Consider the following 24,799-nt stretch of genomic DNA (forward strand, 5'->3'; position numbering starts at 1 on the left):
CCCTGAGTTGAATTCATGAAGCCCTGAGAACAGCATGCCCACCACATCCACACACACACATACATACACACACACACACACACACACACACACACACACAAACACTGCATTTTCTTTTTTTAAGGAGTATCAGATTAGAAGAAGAATTTTTATTTCTTTGAACAGTATATAATAGTTGATCTTATACAACTTTTTTTAATCAACTCATTTAAGTGTTGAGCTAAGTGAGTTAGGACATACCAATGGGGTTATGATCCATTACTTAAAATTAGCACATAGAGCTGGATGAATAAGGCAGAGACTATGTACGAGCCACTGTGATTATAACACTATGCCCTGGAAAGAGGAGCACTAAACTTTAGTAGAAAGACACATGTTACTTCTTCATTGTTTATCCAGAGATCCCAATCTTTAATATCCATTAGAAATATTTACCTATGAATATACCTGAATAAAAACATTGGTCTATAGAAGCAGTATTTTAGTTATTTTTCAGTCTTTGAAAGTTTTATATTAGAAAAATTGTTTTAAATTCCTATCATGTGGCCTAACATCAAGGTTCACTTATTTTGAATCTCATGGTACCAGTTAATTACTTCACTATGAGAAAATAAAACTTTAAAACCAGCACTGCAGTTATGACTAAGTTACCCTAATAATTAATAATTTATGCAAAATATTCATATGTAATTATATAATTTATTTAAGATGTACCAATAACTCAGGGTAACGTTATCCACCAGCAGAATCGATTTGCAGTTTTCTTTATTTTCATATATTTTCATTGTAATTAATCGAAGGTTTACATTATATTCACCAGATAGAAGGTGCATTGTTTCACGAACATTGATACCCTTTCTCATGTTTTGGTCCCCATTTCCCTCCTCCCATCCCCTTGATTTGCAATTTTCTTTCTTTTTGTTTTGAACATTTTTGTTAGTTTTATTAGAACGTCAGGCAGACATAGCTGTCTATAAATAAATCTGTGTTATTCAGGGTTTTTTTTGTCTATCTGGATATTGCTTATAAAATTTAAGACAATGGCTATTCTCAATTCCATAGGTTTCCAAAGTAATGCTTTTATATTTAAAACAAATTAAATAACTGAAGGTCATATTTTATTCTTAAGGTTTGGAAATGACCAAATAAAATTTCAAAGAAAATGAATGATTCTCCAAAATTGCAGTGGATTTTCAAAGAGAAACTGAGTTTTGTTTGGTGTCTCTCACATGCCTTCATCACATTTTCATTTTACAGCCAATTTTAGTCACTATATACTGCTGCTTCTCTTGCCTAAGGGCTCTAAACTTAATAGATTTTCTGCATCAGAGTCCATACTCTGATTCAGAAGGCCACAGTAAAATGTAGAAAAGACTAGCAGCTTGACACTGTTTATTTATTTGTTTGTTTTCTAATGAACTAATAGCAAGAGACAAAATAGATGCCTATAATTAAATTCTGGAAACAAAACACAAAGATGACAATGACAGAAAGCATTGGTGAAAATGGTTGTATATCTTCAGATCTTCTCAAAAGGTAAAAATTAAATAAATAAAATGCACTTCTTTTTTGATATAACTTTATAACTTCTGTGAAGTTAATCTGTAGAGCTCCTGAATATTAAAAACAAAAAAGAATCACATCAAACTCATTAACATAATGAGCAGAACAGTGGCTAATGTGTTAATTTTGAAATTGGTGCTCAATTCCTAGATATGTTATACAGGGCCTACACATAAATGCTGGGAGGACACATGTGGTGGATGCTTTAGTTCAATTGTATTGTTAAAACATAAATATAAATACCACACAATACCTGAACACACATCATTACAAGTTTGCAATACCACCTCCAATTGGAAATAGCCACGAAACTTTGAAATATACTAGCACCTGAAAATTATTCTTAGAAATATTAACTATAAAATATAAACTCTATATCAACATGTAGATGAATAGTTATAAATGTACCAAAAAAAACAAGACTCATTAGTGCATTCCCAAATGCTTTCTCTAGTATAGTCTCTGTTACACATGTGTAATTTCCATGCATTTTTGGGGGGTAGGTTTATGTGTTCATGCTTGTTTTCTTTCACACAGTGAAAGATTCAGTCTTTTATTTGTAAGACAATCCACAGTGTGCATGGTACTCTTTCCACCTTATGATCTTTCTTATGTAAAGAATTTATTAACACTGATTTTTATATCATATTTCAAATGACATGTTTAACAAACAAGTATTCAAGAAATGGAATCTCCATTTCCTCAGTTCTGCTTTAATTTCCTTTTTCAAGGTTTTAAAGTTTTCATCAAAAAGGTACTTTACATTCTTAGTTAAGGTAATTCCTAGGTACTTTATTTTCTTTGAGGCTATTGCAAAAGGAGTTGCTTTCCTGATTGTTGGCTCATTCCTCTCACTGTTGGCGTAGAGAAAGGCAGTTGATTTTTGAGAGTTAATTTTATACCTTGCTACCCTTCCAAAGTTTTGAATCAGCTCAAAGAGCTTGGGAGTAGAGTCTATAGGATCATTTAAATACAGGATCATGTCATCTGCAAAGAGGGAAAGTTTTACTTCCTCTTTCCCTACTTGGATCCCCTTTATGCTTGCTTCTTGCCTTATTGCACTGCCTAGGAATTCTAATACTATGTTAAAGAGGAGTAGAGATAGTGGGCATCCTTGTCTCATTCCTGATTTTAGAGGGAATGGCTTTAGCTTTTCGCCAGTAAGTGTAATCATTCATTATATGGCTTTTGTTTCAATATCCTGGAGTTCCTTTCAATTGGCTTCATACTATATGGCCTTATGTATCAAGGTTTTGCTCTATTGCAGATCTCTGCTAGTAGAGCCCAAGGTTTCTACTGATTATGACAAATGAGGGAAACCATTGAGCCTAAGTTTCTTTGAGTCTGGCTTACTTCACTTAATATGATTTTTTCTTTTTTTTTTTTCAACTTCACTGTTTTCTTTCTTTTATTATTTATTGTATCTTATTATTGGGATAACAGTTACATTTATCAGATAGTGGGTACATTACTTCTTAAACATTGATACCCTGTCCCAGGTTTTTCTCCCACTTCCCCGTCGCCTCCCCCTTAATATGATTTTTTCTAAGTCTTTCTATTTCCTAACAAATGGGTCGATGTCATTTTTTCTGACAGCAACATAGACTTCCATTGTGTACAAATACCACAACTTGTTGATCCACTCATCAACTGAGGGACATCTAGGTTGGTTCCATATCTTTGCTATGGTGAATAATGCTGCAATGAACATTGTTGTGCTAGTGGATTTAGTATGCCCTAGATTGTGGATGGTTAGGTAAGTAGCAAGTAGTGGAATTGCTGGGTCATAGGGGAGTTCTATGTTTAGCCTTTTGAGGCACTGCCATACTGCTTTCCATAGTGGTTGAACGAGTTTGCACTCCCACCAACAGCTTGGTACTGGCACAAGAACAGGCCTGAAGACCAATGGAATAAAACTGAGGACCCAGATATTAAACCACAGACCTATGGCCACCTAATCTTTGACAAAGGAGCCAAAAAAAATAGAATGGAAGAAAGACAGCCTCTTCAACAAGTTGTACTGGCAGAACTTGTTAAGCACCTGCAGAAAACTAAAGTTAGATCCTTCTTTGTCACCCTGCACTAGGATTAACTCCAAATGGATCAAAGACCTGGAGGTAAAAGTTGACACACTGAAAACTTTACAAGAAGGAATAGGAGATACACTAGGCCTCCTTAGCCCAGGTCAAAACTTTCTGTCCCGTCCGGCGGGACGTCAACTAGGGCCAAAAACCTAGAGGGAGGGATGAAAGGGACAGGAGACACGAAGAAGGCAGCAAGACAAGCGTTCTGATCAAGCTGCGAATTTTATTTTTCACACAGGGGCTTATATGCCTCTTCAGGAGAGGCAAGAGGGGGTTGGGGTACTGCTCAGGGTAGGAGGTCAGGTAGTAGGATGTCTACATATTAATACAAGCAGGCAAGAGTTGCTTAATGACCTTAGGGCAAGGAACTATGCAGGGACATTCTTATGCTAAGAATTCAGGGAAGGGGAGAATGTCTCCGACATATTCTCCCTAAACCTTAAAATAAGTGAGGGGCGAGGATTTAAGCAATATCATGGTAGGCATTAATCTGAGAGAGGAGACAGAGGCCCTGATGCCTAGAAAGGAGGCCATGTTGAACAAGAAGCAAGACACACTAGCTGATGTGTCTGTCTTTTTGCTGAGGATGCCAACTTATCGGGCGCGTCCCACCCCGCAGGAGCTCAGGAAATAGCTGTGCGGTGGTGGTGGAATCAGGCAGGGCAGAATATGTGGCAGCAGCTTCATCTCTCAGGAACTCCAATGGAATGTCACACCTCCTGCTGGATTGCCTGCAAATTTCTGCGCAAACTGGTTAAAGCAGCTTAACCTAAGGCCTGACTTCAGTGAATTCTCCCAATGATTCCCTGGTCCCTTTATCTAAAAGGGATTGAGGGGGGAAAATTCATCTTCTATAACTTTTTCAAGCTGACTCAGGGGCGTTGTCTCTGTACTTGACCAGGAACCTTAAAAAGCTTAGCATATTTTACCAAGGGGTTGCCAGGATTAGCTATCAGGAACAATGACTTGCTCCAAACTAGAGATCATATTCAACATTCAACAACTGCACAAACCTTCTTTAGCTACAACAGTTTAGCTTACTTAGCACCCATTTGCAAAGGCATTTTCCTGATTGTCTGGGGAACTAAATCTCTGCAACCTTAAACAATGCTTTAGTTGTCAGATCTAAACAGATTAATAGAGACACAAGCCTCAGATCCACAAACTTTCCTGAATTTGTGGCTGGAGTCAAATCAAACTTTACTCAGTTAGGACTTTAAACTACCCACTATCACAGATGATTGACAAGTTCCTGCCCAGTTATGGAAGGCACAGGCATTAGTAAGGCATGCTTACAAACTATTCTATGACCTTCCGGCTCTGATTAATATTGAATGGCCAAGCACGAGTGACTCTAGGATCTGACACCATCTTTGCCATCCACGCAGAGGCTTTTTGCATCTGGATGCTTCGTTGTCTCAGTAGTGTCTCTCCACACAGGGATAAACATCCACTGGCATTTCACTTGCTTGGTTGCTGGACTTGAACTCGGGGCCTGGGCACTGTCCCTCAGCTCTCCAGCTCAAGGCTAGCACTCTGCCACTTTGAGCTCCAAAGCAACTCTGCCTCAATTAGCACTCTGCTGCCAGATTAGACACCACAGTCTCACAGGGACTTTGCTTTGCCCGGGGATGGCTTGAAACTGCGGCTTTCAGATCAATGAGTCCTACAAAAGGCCACTTTACTCCAATTAGAAGCAACAAGGTGGTCAACTCAGAAATAGTCTCCAAGCATGATCTTACCTGGAACTTGGTGAGGGCCAAAATTACATCTGAATGAGGATCTGCTGTCCTTCTCCATAGGCCTGCTGGAGATTGCTATAAACTTACAAGAGTAAGCTGAAATAGCAATTAAGCAACCATTTTGGTAGTCCTAATTTTCCTTTTTTCTTTTTTTGAAACAAACATTTAGGACGACTTCACTTTTAAATTTTGTTCAGAAACCCATTTCTAATGTTCTTTAAAATGTTTACAGTTTTTAACTTAAACACTTAACATTTTAGTCTTCGTTTGCATTTGAAAAACCTTTAAGGGCTCAAGGCACTCCCTTTTCTCCAGGTCTCCTTGGGCTCAAGGAATGCTCTTTGCCTTCAGGCCTCCTTTTAGAAGAGGCATTTTTTTTCTTTCTTTCCTTCAGTTAAGATTGCTGTCTAGAACTCCCACAGTTTAAACCCAAATATGTTTTTCCTTAATGCAAGAACTACAAACATCATCAGTGCACCAAATACATCCAATTGCAATCCAGTAACATGAAACCAAATCATACAGAGATAAACCTTTAAACATTCCTTTAAAATACTAATCACATTATCCACATTTTACCATTAGATTTCTAGTGTCAGTTTGCAAGAAAAGACAGACAAAGTTTCTGACGTTAATGAACCATTTTACATTTAAACCTCTAACACATGTCTCCAAACTTTAACTTAAGGTAATAAATCCCAAATTCCCTAATACCTCTGTGCTAAACAGGATACAATATTTGCAATGTAAACAGCTGTATGTATTGCAATACCAGATTTTTAAAATGCAGATTTCAAGATCTTGAGAAAAATACTTTTTACCAGTTTTTCTTTAAAACAATGCAATAATACTTTTAAGACATAGGAAACATTCAAACCTAATAATTTTCTTGAAGTTTAGACTTAGATTTACCCAACTGCCTTTGTGTTTCAAATATGAGCTCAACCATTGTTTTATACAGCATGCTGACAATTTAATCTTGAACATGTTCACTCACACCCATTCGCACACACATTCATACCCAAAGATCTTAAAGCGCGCAAAATTAATATCGGCCGTTCATTTTCCGGAAATTTTAGTATCGAGGTGTTTTTTCTTGTTGTTGTTTTTTGTTGTTTTTGTTGTTGTTGTTTTTGCAAAGCTTATTCTTGGAGGTGACAACCAGGTTTTTTGTTGTTGTTGTTGTTTTTGTTTTTAAACAAGGCTTTCTAACAAGGCAACTTAGCTGAAATTTATTCTTCCAGAGCTTGTTTCTGATATCAGACATATTACTTTTTGCAGATGAAAGTTGGGTGGGAGTCTTAAACCTAGGAGAACTAAGACAAGTCTGTGTCCTGTCACCAAGTGTCTCTAGACTGTCACTTCAGCAGGTTGTAGGAAAAAGGAAACTGAACGAAGTCTGCAGCTGCTTTGTCTGGCCTCTGCTCACCTCAGCTGCAGCGGATTGGGAGGGGCCATACCAGGCCCGAGTAGAGCCAAAACTTTTTTTTTTTTTTTGCCAGTCCTGGGCTTGAGCTCAGGGCCTGAGCACTGTCCTTGGACCTTCTCAAGGCTAGAGCTCTACAACTTAAGCCTCAGCACCATTTCCGGCTTTTTTTTGTATGTATGTGGTACCGAGAAATTGAACCCAGGTCTTTGTGCATGGTAGGCAAGCACTTTAACCACTAGGCCAAACTCCCGGCTGAGCCAAAACTTTTTACTTCCCAGAAATATTCAAATAGATAACAAGGATGTGTGCTTGAGTACACGCAGAAAAACCATAAGGACCCATATTTAGAACTGGTACCAATTTTAAAGACAAAACTGGACAAGGAAAAATATGTAACACGGACAAGACAGAAGAACAGAGACTCCTAAACTTTTGATGGCATGCCTGGCCTTAAACTACCAGCTGGCAGATGGAGGCCATCCTACCATATCTACAAAAGGCTCTGAAACAAAATCAGACATTGACATATACTCAATCAGATATATTTAACACAAAAACATGAGCTCAGATGAATGTTTTCACCAAACAGCTATTTTTAGATTTAGACGTGTCTTGCTGGTGGGACTCTCAGGCATGCCCTGTTATCGACAAGAAACTTAGAAGGGGGGTCAAGGCGTCCCTGACCACCTAGGCCTTAGAGAGCATGCTGCGTGCAGCCTTCTTTTCTCTGTTTTAGGCCCACAGTGCACTTTCTTAAAAATAAAACAAAACACAGACAGGGGGTCGGCCGATACTTACCTCCAGAGGCTTTTGCTTTTCACCTGGGCATCTTTTACAAAAAAGGTTGTTAAAGGAAAACCACTGTTTCTAGAAAAAGCAATCTTATCTCAATAGCATAAATATACAATTTTATTAGGAATTGATAAAAGACTTGGGAGCCCTGGTCGGGTGACCCCCATGGGCATACTGCAGGGAGATCATGAAGAAACCTGTATTTGAAACTTGTATTTGTCTGATCCTTATTAAGTTTAGTAGCTCCACTTGTTTTTCCAGCCAATAGGTCATTGCTCCACCCACAGGGCCGGGGGCATGCAATTAGACTGTGGCCCCTAGAATTGGGGGAGCAGTTCTATGCTATTTTTTTCATAACTAATGCAGTCATCATAGAATGCCACAACATCCATATCTTGTCTCTCCATAACAGTGGCTGAATGGCTCTAGCCAGGACAGGGGGCATGCCAATTACTAAGATGCTGCTAGGCCAGCTACATGGAAGAGCTGGGGCCTGTGGCAGTTTCTAGTTGCTGGGAGCTTAAGGCCTGAGAGGATTGCTGATGAACCAGGCTTTGGAGGATGGTTTTGGCCCAGGGCAAATTAGGCCCATTTTTGGAGACTGCTTTCTTAAGCTCTTTTAGGGCAGGTCTATTGCCCCCAGGGTTAGCATTTATCAAGCATGGTGGGGAGGAGTAAAATGGCGGCTTAACCCGCCCTTTCCTTTCAGGGGAGGAGCTGCCGAGATATGGTGGGTTAACCTCCTCTTCCGGTTTAACACGAGGTGAAGCGTGGGAGTAAAATGGCGGAGGCTGCTCTGCCCTCCAATTGTCTGCCGCAAATTTTGGGGCAGGAGCACTTGGTGTAAGGCTCTGGGGCCCGATCCCAGGATCAAAGGGGCCCAAAAATCCCTCCTCAGGGCGAGGCTCTAAAACCTGAGCAGCGGGAGGGCTAACTCTCCACAACTCTGAGGACTCTTTACTTAAAGTTTCCTTGGCCCTAGTTGCCTTAAGGGCAGACAAGGTCTGATAGACCCCGAGGGGAGGATCCTCTCCCAAGTTTATCTTCCTACTTCTCACCAGGAGCTCCATGCGGTCCTATGCAGCCCAATTGAAAAGAATGGCCACCATTAACATAGCGCATGTTAAGGCCTCCCAGACCTTCTCCGGGGATCTGAGATCTCCATACCTCTTCTTTTAAATCTAGACGCTGTGAGCACCGATTAATTTTGTAGATCTGACTTGTCCTGAGCCACCAACAAAATATTATCAGAGTGTAGGGAAATTGTAAAAAAGCAATCTTTAAGATCAATGATCATTTTATCTACATAAAAACAATTCTTGTCAAACACATTTGGCATACATGGCCAAGCACGCACTATTTACAGTTTCAAGCAGAAAATGTTCCTTATTTGACCACAATTGCAATAACTACATGAATCTGATCTCCAGCTTGGCTCTGGGTTACCGGAAAAGCTAAGAGGGTTTGGTTTTTCCCATCTACATTGGAGTGATCACCACAAGGCCGATAAACCAGGCACAGGGCTAGTGCTAGAGCCAGGGCATGAGACTTAGAAGGGGGTCGGGAGGCCTGTCGCAGTACCTCCTCGCCATACTTAACTTTTTTAACCCAAGTTCTTCGTGTCTTGAGAGCCTATGAACAATTCCTGTGACGATGATGCCTGTCCCATGGTCAGTCACTTACCTTTCGCCGTCTCCACTCAGAGTTGACTGAGATGTCTCGGGCGGGCCACTCCGAGCTGGTCACACAATCACTTGGATCCAAGGTTTCCTGGAAGACAGCATTCCTCAGCCTCACAGGCACTCGAGCCCCACGTTGGGAGCCATTTGTCCCGTCCGGCAGGACGTCAACTAGGGCCAAGAACCTAGAGGGAGGAATGAAAGGGACAGGAGACACGAAGAAGGCAGCAAGACAAACATTCTGATCAAGCTGCGAATTTTATTTTGCACACAGGGGCTTATATGCCTCTTCAGGAGAGACAAGAGGGGGTTGGGGTACTGCTCAGGGTAGGAGGTCAGGTAGTAGGATGTCTACATATCAATACAAGCAGGCAAGAGTTGCTTAATGACCTTAGGGCAAGGAACTATGCAGGCACATTCTTATGCTAAGAATTCAGGGAAGGGGAGAATGTCTCCGACAACTTTCTTAACAAGGACCAAGAATCACAATAAATCAGAGAAAGGATGAATAAGTGGGACTGCATTAAACTGCAGAGCTTTTGTATGGAAAAGGACATAGCAAGTAAATTAATTAGGAAGCCTACAGAGTGGGAGAAGATCTTCACCAACCAAACAACGGACAAAGGCCTCATACCTAAAATATATCAACTCAAAAAATTGAATCACTCCAAAAGTAATCTCCAAAGTAACAACCATCCCATTAAAAAATGGGCCAAAGACTTAAAGAGAGTCTTCTCTGAAGAAGAAACAAAAATGGCCTATAGACACATGAAGAAATGCTCAACATCTCTGGTCATAAAAGAAATGCAAATCAAAACAACTCTAAGATTCCACCTCACTCCAGTTAGAATGGCCAGGATCAGGAAAATGAATAATAACAGATGCTGGAGGGGATGTGGCCAGGAGGAATCACTACTACACAGCCTTTATTATATTGAGGAATGTTCCATGGATTCCTAGTTTCTCACGAGCTTTTAACATAAAGGGGTGTTGGATCTTGTCAAATGTCTTTTCCGCATCTATTGAGAAAATCATGTGATTTTGGTCCCTGCTCCTGTTGATGTGTTGAATTATATTAATTGATTTTGGTATGTTGAACCAGCGTTGCCTCCCTGTGATGAATCCTGTTTGATCATAGTGTATAATTTTTTTGATTAGTTGTTGTAGACGGTTGGCCAGTATTTTGTTGAGATGTTTTGCATCAATGTTCATCAAAGAAATAGGTCTATAGTTCTCTTTCTTTGATGAATCTTTGTCTGGTTTGGAGATGAGGGTTATACTGACTTCATAGAATGAGTTTGGTAAAGAACCTTCAATTTCAATTTCGTTGAAGAGCTTGAGGAGTATTGGTGTGAGCTCTGCTTTGAAGACCTTATAGAATTCAGCTGTGAATCCATCTGGCCCTGGGCTTTTCTTAGGTGGAAGGTCTCTTATTGCCATTTCTATTTCAGTGCTTGAAATAGGCCTGTTTAGTTGGGTTAGTTCTTCTTGGTTCAGTGTGGGTATGTTAATATTGGCTAGGAATTCGTCCATTTCTTCTAGATCTCAAATTGTTGGCGTAAGGTTTGAGAAGTATTCCCTCATGATACTCTGGATCTTGGTAATTTCTGTCACATTATTATCATTTTCGTCTGTGATTTTGTTTATTTCAGTATGCTCCCTTCTTTTCTTGGTAAGATTTGCTAAGGGTTTGTCAATTTTGTTAATTCTTTTGTGAGAAATATAAAATCTCCCCATAATGTAATAGTAACCAATAGCAACCACTCGAAAGTACTTTCACAACACAAACATAATCCAAAGTCTTAAAAGAATGGCCTTTAGAATAGTGCAAGTAGCTGCAGTTTATACAATGGGCTGGAAAAACAGCCAACAGGATGTGCAGTTTGAGTTGGTTCGAGTCAGTGAAACTGAACCTGAATAAGAGAGGGAAATTCCAGGAATAAAACAATAAAATATGGCCAGAAACAAGACATGCAGTCAACTGCCTGTTTAACCAAGTGGAAATTCAATAAACCCCTAGCTGAGTCTTACCTAATGTGATTATAATCAATCATTACTCTGTAACTATGCTTCTGCTTCTGTAACCTGCTTCAGCCACCCATAAATATCCCCCTCTCCCCAGCCTAGGCGCGCAAGTCTCCTAGGAGACCTTGTTGCCCCGGGTACCCGTGTTCCTGAATAAACCTCTTGCTGATTGCATCCGACTGCGTGGACTCGCTGTTCCTTGGGAAGGGGGCTCCGTCTGGAAGACATCCCGCTGAATCGGGAGTCTAACACTTTCAAAGAACCAACTCCTTGTTTTGTTGATTCTTTCTATGGTTTTTTTGGATTCTAATTCATTTAATTCTGCTTTGATTTTAATAATTTGCTTCCTTCTAATGGGATTAGGGTTTGTTTGTTGCTCTTTTTCCAGGAGCTTAAGGTGACACATTAAATTGTTGGTTTGCGATTTTTCCAATTTGTTATTGTAAGCACTCAGCACTATAAATTTTCCTTTGAGTACTGCCTTTGCCGTGTCATAAACTCTTGGATTTCTGTTCTGATCTCTTTGATGACCCATTAGTGATTCAAAAATGTGTTGTTCAATCTCCATGAGTTACAGGGTTTTCACTGGTGGAGATGTGTGTTCAGTTCCAATTTGATGTCCTTGTGGTCTGAGAGAGTGCAGAGAATAATTTCAGTGTTTCTGAATCTGTCCAGGTTTGTTTTATGGCCTAAAATGTGGTCTATTTTGGAAAATGTTCTATGTGCTGCTGAGAAAAACGTATATTGTTTTGTTGCTGGGTGGAATAATCTGCAGATGTCTGTTAGATCTAGTTGGTCTATATAGTTGTTCAATTCTAAGTTTTCTCTGTTGAGTTTTTGCCTTGTTAATCTGTTCAAAGGTGAGAGTGGTGTGTTAAAGTCACCAGCAATCCCTGTGTTTCGATCTATGTATGGTTTCAGTGAAAGTAAAGTTTGCTTGATGAAGTTCAGAGCTCCGGGATTCGGTGTGTAGGTGTTTAGGATGGTTATGTCCTCCTGGAGGAAAGATCCCTTTAGTAGTATGTAGTAACCTTCATTGTCTTTTCTCACTAATTTTAGTTTGAAGTCTATTTTATCTGACATGAGGATGGCAACTCCAGGCTGGTTATGGGGGCCGTTACCTTGATAGAGTTTATTCCAACCTCTCATTTTCAAAAGGTGTTTGTTTTTTGGGGTAAGATGTGTCTCTTGAAGGCAGCGGAACGATGGATCCTGTTTTTTGATCGGTAGAAACCTTGGGTTCTCCTAGCAGAGATTTGCAATAGAGCAAAACCTTGATACAAAAGGCCATATAGTAGGATGCTAAATGAAAGGATCTCTAGGATATAGAAACATAAGCCATATAATGAATGATTGTTGTTCTTAAGGTACTATGTTATCTCTCATCTCTTTTGCTGTCCTTGGTTATCTCATATTGTTACAGTATCTCACTTTGTTACCTGATATATCAGATATACATTTATTTGGTTATTTGAAATTGGATAGGGAACGGGGGAAAACAAGATGAGGGGTGGGGGTGGGGGGGAGGGAAATGGGGACCAAGACATGTGAAAGAGTATCAATGTATGGGAATTAATGCACCATCTATCTGGTCAATATCATGTAACCCTTCTATTAATTACAATAAAAAATATATAAAAGAAAAAAAGAAATGGAATCTCTATATATAATCATCTTTTTAAAGTTATTTAAGCTCAAATTTTGTAAGATTTCACTTTTAAGCTCTATTTTTATTACCTTACCCTTTTATTTATTTTTATCCTTGATTAATTTAGCATACTTCCAAATGGCTTTCTAAAATGTTTAATATCTTCAAAAGACTGACAGACACACTGCTGGTCTTTTTTGTGCCTTTCTCTTTTTCTGGTGTTTACCTTGTATTTATTAACTAGCACATGTGAGGTTAAATTTTCTTTGCTGGGGAGCTTGAGCATAAGTACTGAGGTTAAGTGATGTCTGAGAAAGAAAGCATGAGAGAACATCAGGACATATTAGCAAGGGGAAAACCCTGAGGATTGTGACACAAATAGAAAAGCAACATCAGGCCCTATGTTCAAACTTCAGCACTGCCATGACAATGACATTCAATAACTAAACAGCCTACATTTCAAGGTCATACGGGTATCAAAGGAACTAAGCCAGTATCTTAGGAACCACATTCCAGTTTATCAGAGAAAAGCCTTCGAATCAAGGTGAACAAATGCATATAATGAGTTTTCTAATGTACAACATGTATTTCAGATATGAAATGCCTATTTATTTTCAAGTCTTTTTTGAATTGCAGGGTTTTTCAACTTTTAACTACAAAGATAATTTTTCTTTTGCTTCCTTTGTCCTTGATTTTTGATATCTCTTAGTTTGAAACTTCAAGTGGTGAAGGAGATTTGGATTGGGAAAATAAACTGAAATGCTTGTTCAATGTGCTTGAAAGAAAACACAATGTAATTTATATTTCTCCTTTGGTTTCTTTTTTTTTTTAATTCCATTCTTTTCTGCCAGTCATGGGGACTGAACTCAGGGCCTGAGCACTGTCCTTGGACTTTCTCTCAAGGCTAGAATCCTGACACTTGAGCCACAGCACTTTTATCACAAGGCCAAATTTCTGGTCCCTCCTTTGGTTTCTTCGTAGCAATTTTCAATATTTGGTATCCAAAATAATGACTGAAAGATAATATTAAAGGTATAGTTTAGGGGCCAGGAGTTTGGCCTAGTGGTAGAGTGCTTGCCTAGCATGCACGAAGACCTAGGTTCGATTCCTCGGTACCACATACATAGAAAAAAGCTGGAAGTGGTGCTGAGGCTCAAGTGGTAGAGCTCTAACCTTGAGAAAGTCCAAGGACAGTGCTCATGCCCTGAGCTCAAGCCCAGGACTAGCAAAATAAAGAATAGTTTAATCATTAATGCTTTAACCTCTACGATTTTACCCTTCAGTGCCTATAACTGTATACACACACACATATGCATATAGGCATATATTTATATATATTGCTATATATAGTATACAGATACACTATATACATATATACACTTAGATTTTTCCAAAAATGAAATAAATGATTGTTTTTAATTTTTATATTCTTGATTTACCCTTCTATCCTTCACGGTGGATCCCAGAACTCACTAAATAGCTTCTTATTGTCAGTTTTACTGATGGGCTTGTCTTAAGAATATCATTCAGCAAATACAAAACAACTTTCTATCTAGAGTATGAGAAAAATTCATGAACTGATTAAGCTCTTTCCTTTTTCATTTTCTGTATTGGAGTTTGAATTCTTTTGATTACTAGGCTTCATCTATACCACTTGAAAAATACTCCAGTGCTGCCTTTGTGGTGGTTACTTTGCAATAGCGTTCACAGCCAGCCAGGCTGGCCTCAAAATTCTGCCCACCAGATTACAGTCTCCTATATACCTTGGGTTCAGTCAAATTAATCCGTAGGTGTGTTTGGGGGGGGGGGGTTTGAGGCTATTACAAACCGTTTTAAACTTTATTGATTATTCACTGATTCTGATTTTTAATCATTTCCTTTGTTTCATTCCCAAAGTTTGCAACGGGTTCCTAATTTGAAAACCCCCATGTTATTGTGAAAAATATGTACTTTTCTTTTTTTCTCCATATATTTTTATTGTAATTAATAGAAGGGTTACATTATATTAACCAGATAGAAGGTGCATTACTTCACAAACATTGATACCCTATCTCATGCCTTGGTCCCCATTTCCCTCACCCAACTCCTGTTCCTCATCTTGTTTCCCCCCTTCCCTATCCTATTTCAAATAACCAAATAGGCATATATACAATATATCAGATAACAAGGTGAAATACTATAACAATATGAGATAACCAAGGGACGGCAAAATAGATGAGAGATAACATAGTACATTAAGGACAGCAATCACTCATTATATCGCTTTTGTTCCTATATCCGGGAGGCCCTTTCATTTAGCATCATTCTATATGGCCTTATGTATCTAGCTTTTGCTCTCTTGTAAATCTCTTCTAGGAGAACACAAGACTTAGAAAAAAACATATTAAATGAAGTAAGCCAGACTCAAAGGAACATAGGCTCAATGGTTTCCCTCAAATATGTACTTTTCAAATTCCTCTTTCTTTAAAGAAATTAGAACATTTACTTATTAGATAAATTTACAACCATCGAAGAATGTAGTTATAATTTTTAAATATCATTAATTTTAGAAAGATACTACAGAAAGTAATTATAGAGCATCTGAACAAATGAATGAAATTTTAGGGAACAAATAATCAGAAAATGTAAAAGTTGGATTCATATTTGTCATGGGATGCTTTTCGAAAGAAAAGATTAGGGTATGCTATGTTCTATTTTAGGTATGATCCCAAAACAGATACATGGACCATGGTGGCGCCATTAAGTATGCCTAGAGATGCTGTAGGAGTTTGTCTCCTTGGTGATAGGTTATATGCTGTTGGTGGCTATGATGGGCAGACATACCTGAATACTATGGAATCTTACGACCCACAAACAAATGAATGGACACAGGTAAGATTTTCATCAGAATAGAATAAACGTAGTATTTTTATTTACTTGTATTAGATCAAAAAGAATAGTTTTATCTAGTGAAATTATGTGAAAACTGATGGTTGATTTTGACTTTCATTAAATTTAAGAAGTAATCATTAAGTCATGTTTTCTTTGTTTTTCTTATTCCTCCAATAACTTAATAATTTGATATTTCAAGAATTATTTATGCTTCAATAGAATTTTGACTTTATTAATAAAAAGGTTAATGGATTTTGTGTCAGCTGAAATGCAAAGTGAAAAAAATAATGAATTGTAATTAGTTACATGAAACAAGTGTTCAGATAGGTAGTTTCAGTAATAAGTAGAATACCAATTTAGGAAGCACTAATACATGAATTTTTATTTTTGTTTGACTATGTTTATTTGATTCTCTTTTACCTATTAAAAATGTTCCTTTTGAAATATTTGATAAAATCTTTAAGTGGTAACTTTTATATCCATAAGCAGAAAATGAAATAATTTCATACCAAATCATTACAATATAAATAGCCTTCTAAATATTCTTTTCTAAATAAATTGCTGAGTCATGATAATTATTTTTTGACAGTCCTGAGGCTTGAACTGAGGGCCTGAGCACTGTTCTTGGGATTTCTCAAGGAGAGATCTCCACTCCCGGCTTTTTCTATGTATGTAGTACTGAGGAATCAAATCTGGGTCTTCGTGTAAGCACTCTACCACTAGGCCAAACTCCTGGCCCCAGTGGTGCTTATTTTACCCAGAAAGAATAAGAGAAACCTGGGCGTGGTGGCACATGCCTGTAATCCTAGCTACTCAGGAGGCTGAGATCTGAGGATCGGGGTTCTAAGCCAGCCCCAACACGACAAAGCTGAGAGACTCTTATCTCCAATTCATCACAGGAAAAGGAGAAGTGGGTTTGTGGCTCAGGGGTACGGTGGTAGTCTTGAGCTGAGGAGCTCAGGGACAGCGCCCAGGCCAGAGTTCAATCCCCACCCCCCCCCCAAAAAAGATTAAGAGAATATTATTTTTTTTTCTTGACAACCAATTGTCATTAGAAACTTGTGATGATCCTAGAATGTAGCAGGATTTGTATTGGTGCTATGATAGAGCAGCAAGGGAACAGAAAGCAGGGCAGTATACTTAAAATAAAACTACAATAAAATGCTATGTAGCTATATGAATTTTTATCATAAACTTTTAATTGATTTGGAATTAGATAATTCTCTGACTTCATCTTTTCATTTAACTGTCCTTTCTTTTCTTTTTTAAGTTTCCAAATCTCCCAGAATTTTTACAATTTATCTTTTTCTTTAGAAAAAAATTACTTTCCAGATAAATATGAGTGAGTGTACACTCACTTATTGGAGCAGGAGCAGATTACTAGATAAATATGTTACTCAAAAATAGAATGACTTGATTTTTGTAACCAAATATATTATGAGACAAAGGTTGTAGACAAAAATCTGAGGAACACATACAATTATTGAAAGAAATTCATAGATTTATAGATTAGAAATTTTGAAATTTATAGATTATATTAACTTGAATGGTAAGTATTCAGCAACATTTGTTAGTTTAACTTGCAAATATAAAATAAAATTCTTAGTGACTAAGCTATATTATTTGCATTCTGTTTTCCCTTAAACATATGAACATAAGCATAATGAATTCCTGAAATTTATCAGAAACAAACACTTTGACGTGAAGCAAAAAGGAAAAAGGAAAACTAAATTAAAAAAAGAAAAGAAATATTACCAGAACCAAATTCTATGACCTTCTAAATTTTACTTCAGTTGTAAAGACTTCTTTTTCCAAAGGAAAGCAAATACAAAAAGAAGCAATGAATAGCTACATTTCACACCTTTGCTCTACAATTTTCTAGGCTGTATAGTTTGATTTTTTACCCTTCTAGGTCCTTCAGTGTTTCTCCAGGGAAACATATATTTATGATTGGTAGTTTGCTTTAAAAAATCACAATTCAATGTAAGTTATTTCACATGTACACTTGCGCAAATAAACATTAAATTAAGGAAGTTTATGGTCATATAAAAGAGGTAGAGTCATACCTTCATTACATATTTATAACAAAGGCCCATTTTGCTTATCATACCTCTAAAATTGAAATATAAAGTAATGTATGCAGCAATATTAGATAAAAGCCTCCTAAAGACCAATTTTCCATGTTTGTATTTTATTACACTCTTTTGAATCATACAGTATCTAATAAGCATCCAAGTAGTATTTAAAGATCTTTATAACAACTTTAGCACAATAAACATTAATTTTAAGAGTCTTAAAATACTTTAAGTATTTTTTTCTTTCATATCTTCATTACTTCCTATTTTAATAGTCCCAAGGAACCATCAGCAGATCCCTACAAAAACTTAGGGAACCCATTTACTGTGTAATTACTGTCACGACACCATTTGAGCCTTTAGTAGATTAAAACTATTGGGTGTACTTTAAGTCACTGGCTCCCAGAAATGGCAATTATTATGATACATAAGCAAACAAGATGAAAATATTCCAATATACATGTTCTTAGGTCACAGGAAAAGTGTTTTGTTTCCATCTTGCGCAACAAATAGAGTGGTTTCAATATTGCCTGTCCTGGAGCTTGAACTCAGGGCCAGAGCACTGTCCTTGGCTTTCTCTCAAGGTTAGCACTCTACCACTTGAGCCACAGCAACACTTCCAGCTTATTTTTTTGTGTATATGGTACCAAGAAATCAACTCTAGGGCTTTGTACATAGTAAGCAAGCATTCTTCCACAAGGACATGCTCCCAGACCCTAGGCAATAAATTTTTAGGGAAAATAAGCAATGTTACCCTGAATAAACTTCCAGAGGTCATATATTAAGTTAAAGGGATGCATGTCAAATTGTTTTCTAATCTTTGTTAGGATTATAGGTACATTAATAATAAAATCATATTTAAAATAGACCCTTGTGTCTCATACCTATAATTCTAGCAATTCAGGAAGCTGATATCTGAGGATCACTGTTGGAAGACAGCCTGGAGCCTTGCGACTCATAAATGCCCTACCATCAAAATAAAATAAAAATGTGGAGCTATGCTTTAGTGTTAGAGAATATATCTTGAGCAAAACCAGCCTAGGAATAGCATCCAGATCCTGAGTTTGTGTCAGGATCTGCTCAAGTCCACACACACACTCACACACAAACACACTAACACAAACACACACACACACTACACACTACGCACATACACACACAATATGATTATGGATGTTATACCCATATTGAGAAAGAGAGTCAATGCCTTTTCTAATTTATGTGATAATGTGTGTAGTGCCCAGGATAATTTCCTCTGAGCTATTGTATTTCTTAACATTTTCTTAAATTTCTTTTCAGTTCAAAAATATACTATGTAATTTTCTGGCTACCCTAATAATCTTAAAAAAGTGTCATAATATTTCACATAAGAAACTTAGTTATTAGAATTTTAGATTACTTCTGAAGAATAAAATTATTTAAGGAATTCTGTAAAAATTACTACTTGTTTAAGCATTTTTACACATAGCATTTCTAAAGTATCTGTTCTCATTGTATTGGTAACCTATTTCTGACAAAATATTGAAGCTACTTCCTTTTATTACTGTGTCTCAAATGAATGAATAATACATTTAATTCAGCATACTATTTGGGGAAATGATTTTAAAATGATTGCAGCAGGTATAATGGTTATTTTCAAAATAAATTCCAGGTCCGGGAGTCTGGCCTAGTGGTTAAAGTGCTTGCCTAGCATACACAAAGACCCAGGTTCGATTCCTTGATACCACATACATAGAAAAAAGCTGGAAGTGGTGCTGAGGCTCAGGTGGTAGAGCTCTAGCCTTGAGAAAGTCCAAGAACAGTGCTCAGGCCCTGAGCTCAAGCCCAAGACTGGCAAAAAAAAGTAAAAATAAATAAATAAATAAATAAATATAAAAAAAATAAAAATATATTCCAACCTGTCATTTCAAATTATCAAATAATTATCTATGTAAAATATAGAATCAAAGCATTTTGGAAACTTTTCTGTAGTAAGTTCTTTTTACTAAATTATGTCATTATTATTACTGTTAAGATTGTTATTACTATTATTATCATAAATCCCTTTAATGATTGTAGGTTTTAAAATTTTTAATACATAGGTTATTGCCTTTGGAACATTGGATTTTCATTATGTCCTTTTTGATGGTAATTTTTATAAGTGAAATTATGCAATAATTTGATGTAATAATAAAAGGGTGTCTCAAATTGTCTTTTCCTCTCAACAGATGGCTTCCTTGAATATTGGAAGAGCAGGTGCCTGCGTGGTAGTCATCAAACAGCCTTGACTTCTTTTCATTTTTATTTGGAGGGAGTTTTTTTTGCCACAATGTTTATTTTTATATTATTTGGAGAGAAATAAGTTTCTGAGATGAAAACTCTTCAAGAGCAAGGATTTTTCTGGGCTTACCTACTGAGGTCAAAATCAGTAGTATATCAAACAGAAATATAGGAAGGAAAAAAATAAAACACTGGAACAAAATCAAATGGCTACATGCTACTTAGTTCAGGAATGGTTACTGGTAATTTGTTCTGTATTACATGATACGATAACTAGAGTTACCAAAGGTTTAATTCTCTTGAGTATTAGGGAAAAAAGTGGCCAATTTTTATCACATGGAAAAATTCATAACAGGGAATCACAACTGTTCTATGATCTGAGGAAATATAAAACTGACCGTCAAAAGTAGAAGCTATGATATATTATGTCAGAGGATCTCATTGGCTTAAGAGATGATAGTAAAAACAGGAAGCAGAATGTTGTTTTATTGAAACAACCTGCACTTTCTCATTTTCCTCATCGATGACATGTAGAGAAACAGATTCATGCTAGTATCTTGCATTCAGAAACAACTGTCCTGCTAATCAGAACTGTATATTTTATCAGATGATAGTTGAATTTAACAATACATATATTCACAATTGGAAACTAGAGATCACAAAGATTTATTTGCACCAGGCTTCATATACTGCTTTGCATTGTGAACACAGTGAGTCAAAAAACCAGTACAATTGTGGGCTTTGACTTACATTGATTTCAGTGTGAGCATGGAGCTAGTTATTCTGAATGTTATATATACTCACTGCATGTACAAGTCTTTAGAATTTTGTTATTAAAACATCTTAGAATGTTGGGAGGAAATCTAGAATGCTCTAAGTTGGCTCCCTTAAGAGTTGATAAATAATTTGGAGAGCTATTATAAGGATGGCAAAATTCAGATTCCCATGACCCCTTCCAAATGTGTTATATGTTCATTATTTTAAACTCCATGTTTGTAGTTGTTTAAAGAATAAGCTGGAAGCACTGCATCTTTAAATATAAACCCATGTAAATTTTAAGTGCAACTAATAAATGATAGAATGTTTGCTTTTTATCAGTGTATTTTTCATTAATGAATTTTTAAATGCAAATAAAATCAAAAGGCATAATATAAAGACATGAGAAATTTTATTTCCCTTCTTTTAAATTTAGAGAAGTATTCATCAAAGTGTACATTCTTTTCCTTCTAGATGTTATATACTTGTTATATACTATGCTGTTACTAAAATACATTTTCAGTTATGCTGAACATGAAGCAGAATGTCTTTATTATGGAAGAGAGGAATGTGCCTATCTCATGGCAGATAGGAACACAGAGGAAATGAAAGGCCTAGAATGAAGATATAAACTGAATAATGTAATTTACACAATTTTCCATCTCCTGAAGTTTTTATCATCTCCCTAAATTGCACTAGTAATAGGGAGTAAACATTGCACAAATGTTACTTGTAACAACTATTACTTCCATGTGTGTTTTCTCTCTTTACCCTGGGTACTATATTTTCCTCATCATATAACTTGTCCATAAAATAAATGTGTATATTGCATTGTCATGCCACTGTACAAATCTGGAAAATACTCAAGAAAAATTAATCTATGTTAAGATCAAATTTAGTTATCAATCTTATTTTATAATCACATGTAAAACTATTCATAAGTAAGTAGTTTGTCAAACTGTTCATAAGTAAGCAGTTTTTATGCTTGGACGTAATTTTCCCAAAATATTTTCCTTTTTTATTCACTATGCCATTATTAACCTATACTGCCTACATTGTATACAAAATTAGGTGTATGTAATTTACCACATGGGAACAACAAAGGAAAATTTGATCAATTCAGAATTCCCTGGGACATTTCAGTAGTACAAAATAAAGTTAATATTTAACCTGAACTGTGAATATTCGACCAGGACTGTGGCCTAGTAGTAGAATGCTTGCCTAGCATGCATGAGACCCTGGGCTCAATTCCTTGGTATTACATATACAGAAAAAGTGGTGCTGTAGCTCAAGACATAGAGCACTAGTGTTGAGGAAAGTTCAAGGTTAGTGCTCAGGACCTGAGTTTAAGCCCAGGGATGGCAAAATTAAAAATAAAAAAAGAAAAAGAATAAATTAATGTGATATAGCAGTGGTTACATTTAGTTTTGTTTTATGTTTTTCGTTGTTTTTTGTTTGTTTGTTTGTTTTTGTCATGAGGTTGGACCTCGTCCTGGTGCTGTCCTTGAACTCCTCAGCTCAAAGCTACCACCCTACCCTGGATCCAAGCCCCACTTTCCATTTTCTAGAGGTTAATTGGACATAAGAGTCTCAGGTCCTTTTGTACCCAGGCTGGCTTTGAACCTCGATCCTCAGATCTCAGCCTCTTGAGTAGCTAGGATTACAGGCATGAGCCACCCCACCTGGTTATTACATTTAATATTTATTCTATTTTCTCTATATATAAATTTTGAATTCATTTTGTGACCAAATGTCCAATCAAGATTAGTTACTGAATATTTCAAATAATATTAGCATTTTGTACAAATCTAAAATTCAAAACTAAATAATCCATGTGTCAGTTTCCCACACAGAAACAATTCTTTCATTTTTTTGGATATCTGAAATCTTATTTTCTGCAATGCCTTTACATAATTCTGACATTTTTTCAGTAATGCATGAGGGGTGAGAATATCAATTTTCTGTTTTATTTTGCTGCCAGTATAGAATATAAAAGCTATTCTCCATCACTCTCAGGATATAGAATAAGAGTTATATTTGTGAATATTACTCCTCTGGATATATTTCAATATTCACACAAATATTAAAGCTTCAGACTCAGAAGCTGCAACATCAACTAAAAACTATCTAACCTTTTCTCTCTCCAAGCCTACTTTTATATGTTAGGATATAAGATTAAGAGTTACAGGAGAGCTGTTTTAAATCTTCCTTTTCCTTTGAAATCTTAAAAACAAAGAACAACCACAACAACCTGGGAACTCTTCATGATTTGGTAAAGAAAAGAAAGAAATACGTATCTGGTAAAAAGAAGTCCTGAGCGTTACCTGTGATTTGTATAAACCTGACCCATCTTAAGCATCTCAAAACATTCTCTGAAAATGAGTTGTTACATGACATTACCTTATTGATTCTCCCATCTTAGAAAGTGTAAAAGTTACTGATAGAAAATGAACTTATGAAAGCAACTCCCATTAAAACACAGACAGCAGGAAATGATTTTTCTCTTTTCTATAGATTCCTACTTTGTTATTTTATTAAAACAATACCTTACTACCAGCCCTGGCAGGAAAGACCTGAAAAAGACCCTTATCTCCAATTAATCACACACACACACACACACACACACACACACACACACACAAACTAGAAGTAGAATTGTAGATTAAGTGGTAGAGCACTAACTTTGAATACAAAAGCTCAAGAACAGAGTGTAATCACTGAGTTCAAGATGCCCAAACAAGCATTAAAAAAAAATTAATAAATTCTTCCTAAAAGTAAACAGTTCTTTGTGAGAAACTTTGAAATGTTTCCTGTGAGTTGATCATAAGGACCAGCAATTTTGTGTGCAAACTGAGAATCTGAATGTACTGGTCTTCCACATTTTCTATTAATTATGACCGAAGCCTAATTTTGCATGGTTAAATCTCTGAAAAGTTACCAAAAAAGTCTTTTATGACACATTTAATTTGAACTATAAAGTGTTTGTATTCAGATGTTAATGCTCCTTCAGATAGCATTTTGACCAATACTTGTGGACTTGTTAGAAACACTACATATAAGTATGTACCTTAAGAATGTCTAAAATGTGTGACTGTATGTTATGTGTAGATACAAATTTGTGGTTTTGTTTGTATTTTTGTCCCAAAAGTCATCAGTATATTGCATTTCATGGAGTGAAACAAAACTTAAGCTAGGCATGTGAAAATTGCTATAGATGATTTGGAAATTATTTTAGCTGGCATTTTGATTGCAGCTTTTTGATCACACATGTCAGAGAAACTGCAGTGAAGGAATAGATAGCAGTTGTTTCTGACCATTTCACATGGACTCATCTGGAGATTAGCATCAGTTGGTTATAAAGAATTGTTTTCTGATTTTTTTAAAATCTCTGAAACTGGAAGGCCTTTGTTCTTGGTGATGAAATTGACTATAATGCTGGTCATCAGTTTTGTAATAAACTCATGTGGCCAGCATTTTGAAGACCTCCTTAATGATCCAGAAGCTGGTTTGTCCATAAATAACACTGAGTCAAGACAGATCTGAAACATACTGATCTCTTGAATTTGTATCCAGTCACATGATGGATATTTCATAGCTGAAATACAACCTAGATTCCTACAGTGGGTGGGGAGGACAAGTGGATGCTTAGAGGCATAATACTATGCAATGGGAGAAAAATTGAATAACATTTGGCAAACATTATACATTTCTTGAAGGAAGTTACAGTAATTGAAATTTGAGACAAGAAGAACAAGATCCAGACAAAGTTTGAAACAAATAGCTGAACTGTTGTTTGCCCTCAGGCAGGAAATTAAGCTTTCTTTCCAGATCGCTGTATCCTTCAGGAATCTGAAATGTAAAAAGTAATGCAAATGA

General features: G+C 36.7%; 1 protein-coding gene across 1 annotated transcript in view; it reads left to right on the forward strand.

Annotated features, from left to right (window-relative positions):
* The window catches only part of Klhl1 (kelch like family member 1), a 243,075-nt gene extending 221,945 nt beyond the window's left edge, over positions 1-21,130 (forward strand). The window contains exons 10-11 of the mRNA XM_090341711.1: positions 15,662-15,833; positions 20,116-21,130. Of these exons, the coding sequence (XP_090197837.1) occupies positions 15,662-15,833; positions 20,116-20,175 (232 nt within the window). The 3' untranslated portion in view covers positions 20,176-21,130. The remainder of the gene's footprint in view (positions 1-15,661; positions 15,834-20,115) is intronic.
* Positions 21,131-24,799: the final 3,669 nt, after the last annotated feature.

The sequence above is a fragment of the Megascapheus bottae genome, chromosome 11, assembly GCF_031878675.1.
Source record: "Megascapheus bottae isolate mThoBot1 chromosome 11, mThoBot2.hap1, whole genome shotgun sequence".
Classification (NCBI taxonomy): domain Eukaryota; kingdom Metazoa; phylum Chordata; class Mammalia; order Rodentia; family Geomyidae; genus Megascapheus; species Megascapheus bottae.